Here is a 6463-nt window from a genome sequence, read left to right as displayed (position 1 = left end):
TATCCATTCTTTCTTTTGTACTTTCCCTAAAAAGTCACTGAAAAAGGATAACTGCAAAACCAGTCAACAGTGTTCACAAACTGCAGTTGATGCACCAAAACACTCTATAATTTAATCCTGGACATTTTAAAGCCACACACAAAAATCAAATGATTTCTAATGAAAAGTTTAAATTTCATATCTGATAAAAAAAAAAAAAATACCAGTCAAAGAATGTTTACAAACTGCAGTTGACGTACCAAATCACTCTTTGATTCTGAACATTTTCAAGCCAAATACTAAAATCAGAAAGATTTCTGAAGAAACTCTAAATTTCATTTCTGATAAATAACTGCAAAACCAGTCAAACAATGTTTACAGACTGCACTTGTTGTACCAAATCATTCTTTAATTCTGAACACTTTCAAGCCAAACACATGAACCACAAATAATGATTTCTGAAGAAAACTTTAAATTTCATTTCTGATTGCAGTTTCAATATATGCATCAATCTCTCTATGAACTTTTCATATCTCATAAGCATAGCATGATTGATATATTCTTCTTGTTTGTTCTCTTTGACAAATTGAGATGTTTTAGTTCATTTAGAATGATCATAATATGTCACACATGAATCTAATCAATTCTTCATGTTTTCCTTTGAAATATTTCAGGATATTTCTTTGCAAATTTCATTTCAGAAAAAGAAAAATTGGATCAGCTTGCAATCTCCGAAATGCTTTGTAGTGATGGTTTCCATTGCCGAGTTTTTGTGGTGATAGTTTGTATGTTTCTTTGCCGATCTTTTTCTTGCTCTGCAACCTGTGAATGAAGCATAATATTTTTCAGTGTATTATTAAAATTTTCAGTAATGCAATATCATGATCAATCTGAGAATTGAGGATGTATATTAAAACAAATTAAATCATGGCACTGATATACTAAAGAAATTTGATTAAATAATATTAGTTAAAGACTTATTCCCCAAAATTCACAATGAAATTTGAGATTATAAAATTTAGTTTTTCATCTCAAAGTCCAAGACTTGCATAAGCTAAAGAAGAACTAAACACTTCTTAATTTAGATGATAATATATTACAATAAACAAATTAAATATCACACTAACACTTTCAAACCAAACACAATCTAACTCATACTTAAACATACTAACTCTAAACAAAGAAATTTTCCAATCATGACTGAGATAAGCTCATATTTATATATATTAAATTATTTCTGAACACATATTTTTTTAATATATAAACAAAATGTTACCTATTATGACTTTGAAACTAAACCAAAATTAAACTCTTGTTTATATAAAGTAGCTCATCTATAAAAACATAAAACACATTCATATAAAAGCATAAAAATTCCCATTCAAACATAACTCCCACAAGAATGGAATCAAACCAAAAAGAAAATGAAACTATGAACTTATAAAAACTCCTCATTCCCTCTTAAACATTAAGAACAACTACATCCATTAAAAAACAAAATAATACAAAGTTTAGAAGAACCAACCTTATCTTTCATATCTTCTTCAACCTTTCTTTGTCTCTCCATCTGCTCTTTCTTCATCATCTTCTCATACTTCCTTGCTCTAACTGCCATAGCCACCTCTAAAACAAAAGAAAAGAAAAACAAAATTAAGTTCAAGAAATAGATAGAAATTATATATATAACAAAAAAGAAGAAAGAAATAACTAACCTTGAGAAGAAACAAGACGATAAACATGGCCAAGAAGAAGAGTATCATTAGGCTTAAGAAGCTTAATGCGAGTAACTCGAACACCGGATTCTTCACCATTTTGATCAGACTTAGAGAAAAAAAAGGTGATAAGAGCAACATGATGACCTGGATTTCTTTTCATCACCTCCGAAGCACTCACCGGAAAATACATCCTCTCTACTCTTCCTCCGGCATGCTCTATCACAACTGTTGATGATTCTGTGGCTTGGCAGTTCCCCATAGATTTTTCTTTTTCTTTTTCTTTTTCTTTTTCTTTGAAGGAGGAAGAGTGGAGACAAAGAGAGAGCAAGATGAGAAGATTGTAAGTACTATTTGGTATGAAAGAGTTGCAATTGTTATTGTTGTTGCTGTTGGTGGTGATGCAGTGGGAGGAGATGTGTTATTATATATGGAAGAGCATTCAGAAATCATGATTCTCTTTCTCTCTCTAACTTTTATTTTTTCACTTTCTCAACAAAAATGGTAAGTTCTGACATTAGAGTAACTAATAATTTCATACCAATTAATTTCAAAATTATAAATTTAAATATGTAATGGGAGGAGTGCTATATGGAAGAATAACTAATAATTTTATATTTATTAATTGTTTTAAAAATTATAGATTTTTTAGATGTATAAACTTCGGGTTTTTTTAGGTAAGGCGACAAACACCGACCATCAGGGATATACTCGGACGGGGGAGAATTGTCACAATGTCCTTACTTTTTGAAACTAGGGAGCGCAGTCAGGAAAAATCGAACTCGCATATTTCCCCAACAAGGGGATATAGTTTTTTTGTCCTATCCACTTAAATTCTTCAATCGATTAGAATTATTTGGTTTGAAAAAATTGATTATATATATAATTTTGAATTTTATTTATTTATATTATAAATATAAATTTTTAAAATATTATGTTTGTGTATTGTACCTTATAAATTGGATAATTATGTATATACATACATATATATATATATATATATATATATATATATATATATATATATCTTAACAAAATTATTTTTAATTCTATATTTCAGTAAAAAAAAGTATTAAACAGATTAATGATTTCTAACTCTAATTCACATAAATCTAGGGGAAAAACTAAAACAAATATATTAGTATAATTAAAAATAAAAAATGAAGAAATTTAATAAATTAGGGTCAATTATAGAGGTTTCAATGAAAACAAAGATAAATTGTTGAAGTACAAGTACAAAGTAAATGTGATTTTTATAATATTTATATCTGTAATGTTTTCTTTTCTTCTCTCACTTATTTTCAATTACAAAATATTCAAGGGGTTATTTGTAAGAAGTGGGGACCAATTGCAATATTTCAGATAGACCTGAAACATGGGGAACACAACCAAATAGTAAATGAGACTTGTTGGCATAGATTAATACTTACACATGTTTCTTATTTCTACATTTTTTTATTGTAAATTAAATAGTAATTTTTTCTTCATTCTTCACTATAAAACAAAACAAAATAATCAATTTTTTTATTTATTATCGCCAGGATGAAGACATTATGTTCATCATCGATTCACCGTTCATATGTTGATATTCTTTTTACTTCAACCATATTATTTATAAATCATCATTGTCTCATGTTTGATAGGGACTAATATCTAGACTAGACTATTAATTATGTTAAATATCAGTATTATGAATATTAAATTAATGTTTTATACTTGAATCAATATATATTATAGTTTTGTTTTTCTAATATTTTCCTGTTTTGAATAGTTTAAGTTATCGCCTTATCGGAGAGTCATGTCTTACTTCTTCCTCTTCTCATTTTTATTAAGCCCGCCTAACCATTCCTAATAGTTATGCGTAAATTCAATTTTTCCATGCTGAATCATATGTTTTTACATTTGAACATATACTTCAACTTGTATATTTATGCTACTTGACTTACATTGTACCTAGAATTAGAATTTTATTGTTACAAAAAACCCCAAGGTTAATGGCTTCAATTATTAGGTGATATAATTTGTAGACCAAATAAATTCATGTGGTTCACATTAATAATGCCATGTCAGAGTAGAAAAAGATTTGTTCAAAGTGGTACACATTTTGCAATGAATGCATTTGCAATGTATTATGTTAAGAGAGACTAATGAGGGAATAAGGGTTATAAATGTAAGATTTGAAAAGAATCTAACCCTACCTTTTTTTGGAGAATTATTCCTCATGGTTGGTGGGTGATTAATGTCCTTCATTAATCTAATTCTTTGGTTAAAATAAAATCATTTACTCACCTCTTTATGCAAATAACCATATTTTTAACTCTAAATTCTCATATCAAGTTATAGTATGATTCACACTTATCTTTTTATTGTATTTATTTTTATTTATGTATTTTTAATATTTTTAATGTTGTTCTTATATTTTGGTTCTCTATATATAATATAAAATATATAATTATTTTTTTATATACAAAATGAATTCTATCAATTTAGTAACTTATATCACTATTTGCTTATATTCTAAATTTTATATGAACCAATATGATGTCTTTCAAATTGTATATCATGTTGCTACCCAATTCACTCACATATACCAAAATTTGCAAATAAATAAAAATGATAAAAAAATATGTGACTATTGTTGTAAAGTATATAGCGAGAACGGCTTTATTTTATTTTATTTTTTTAAAATATATTTTCCTTATAATTTGTGTTTCTGTATTGTTATATCCTTAATGATGATATTTCATTTTAACCTAGTGGACCATTGGTTTATATATAAATTACATATATTATTATTAAAAAGTTATTTATTATTCTTATCATTAACTTTGAGAGTTACTCTAATATTTCATAGCTCATTTTGATGGGAAATTATTATAATAATTTTAAAAATAGTATAACGACGAACCACAAAATAAGTGTATGATGTATGATCTAATATCTATATTTGTAATATTATAAAATTTATCGATCTTAACATGTTATGTACATATTATTAAAGAAGTTTAATAAATATTCATTAAATTCTCATTAATATTTTCCCTCTTCCTTAAAGTATACGATCATGAATTGTCACAAAGGTTTTTATTGATCAAATAAATAGCCATTTAAGAGCGGTACTCCTCATAAAGATTAATCTCCTTTCTTGTCCAAGGATTTGAAATTTTACATGCAATTAAAGTGCTATTCATTTAAAGACAAGAGTAGAGAATCATATAACACTTTGATTATACCTTTCATTATTTTTAAGATGGTAGGTAGGACAAAAGTTCATCAAATATTTGTTTCTTTATGTTTAATATATTCTCCATCATTTTATTAATGGTCATTATAACTTATAGTACTAAGTTGTTTACCAATAAAATAAGATAGATAATAATAATGCAAAGATATCCTTATCACAAAGTAACCTAAAGGGATCAACTTTGTATGATTGTTCATTCATATAAGACTCAAAAATAACTCTTAATGGATTCTTCACTTCCAAGCATATTGATTGGTCTTCAATAAACTATCCATTATTGTTTTATCTTCATTGTTAAAATCATAGGTATTATTTCACCAAATAATTTTTGTTGTTAGTATCTCAAAAAAGTATAGCTAAAAATAAATTTTGGTGAATAGTTAAACCAAAATTATGTTGGCGTAGTTTGTGATCGTATTTATTTATTTATTTTTACTTTAAAAATGTCATATGATTTTTGTATATAATTAATAATTAACAATGATTATATGACATCAATATGATGAATTTACTTTTTTTTGTTCAATAAGTATTAAAAAAGGTTAAATTTAAGTATTGTAATAATCCAAAATCAATTTTACAACTCAAGTTAAAAATACTAATAAAAATCATTGTCTTATTTGGAGTAATCTATGATTATTAATAATCATTACCCGATTATTCAGGCATATATCTTAAGATGGATGGTCATCATCAAACAAAGCCACGACTAACTCAAAGTAGACCTCTACTCATCCATAATTCATAAAAGTTTAAAACCCTAATCATGACCTAAATGGTGCTTATTGTGTAAACTCATAACTCAAAAAACCACTGATTCATATCAGAGATCAACATAATATTACTCCAAAGAAAATTAAAAAAGATTCTCATCCCTAACTTTTGTATCCACTAGCTTAAATCAGATAATTAATAATTAAAAAAAGGAAGGTCACTAGCATGCTCAAAATGATTATATAAAGCACAAGAGGTCATGATAAACTAAGTATAAGCACTGTCCCAACCCTAAACAGTCAAACAAAGTGTTTGTATAAACAAATTAGCACAAATCCTTCTTGATTAGCATAAACTAGACAATCTCTGACTAATGCTAGTGACTTTGTCATCAAGTTTTGGCCACACATCTTTGATCAAATGGTCACAAATGAATGGTTTGTCCCTACTTGTTATGAACTTGTTTCTCTTTATTTCTATGTCTCTTTCTCTATATGATGTCTTCATCTATCTTGCTTTCTAGGGTTCTTCTTCTTCTCATTCTTGTTCTTCTTTCTTTGGGTGATGTACCTAATAGGGGACCAGTTAGCAGACAGATGAACAAATTTTATGGTCATCTTATGCTATAATGCATCCAGCTTGGACTAGTTCTAGGGTTCTTCTCAACCACCTTCATTATAAAGAATATATATATATATATATATATATATTTTTGTTAGATATGACCATGATGTTTATATTATTATTTATAGTAAATTATTATTTTATATTTATATTCTAAAATTTGCATTAACATAATATGTATGCATGTAGT

At 26.8% G+C, this 6463-nt stretch overlaps 1 protein-coding gene across 1 annotated transcript; it reads right to left on the bottom strand.

Moving 5' to 3' along the window:
- Positions 1-328: 328 nt before the first annotated feature.
- On the bottom strand, positions 329-2074 carry LOC120256320. Its single transcript, XM_039264020.1, has 3 exons — positions 1692-2074; positions 1505-1602; positions 329-801 (listed from the first exon to the last, which is right to left on the bottom strand). The coding sequence occupies exons 1-3, from the start codon at positions 1951-1953 to the stop codon at positions 697-699; spliced, it is 465 nt and encodes a 154-aa protein (XP_039119954.1). The 5' UTR covers positions 1954-2074; the 3' UTR covers positions 329-696.
- Positions 2075-6463: the final 4389 nt, after the last annotated feature.

This window comes from Dioscorea cayenensis, chromosome 3, assembly GCF_009730915.1.
Source record: "Dioscorea cayenensis subsp. rotundata cultivar TDr96_F1 chromosome 3, TDr96_F1_v2_PseudoChromosome.rev07_lg8_w22 25.fasta, whole genome shotgun sequence".
Lineage (NCBI taxonomy): Eukaryota > Viridiplantae > Streptophyta > Magnoliopsida > Dioscoreales > Dioscoreaceae > Dioscorea > Dioscorea cayenensis.
Note: the sequence above shows the minus strand (reverse complement) of the source record. Positions and strands in the feature narration are given on the sequence as shown.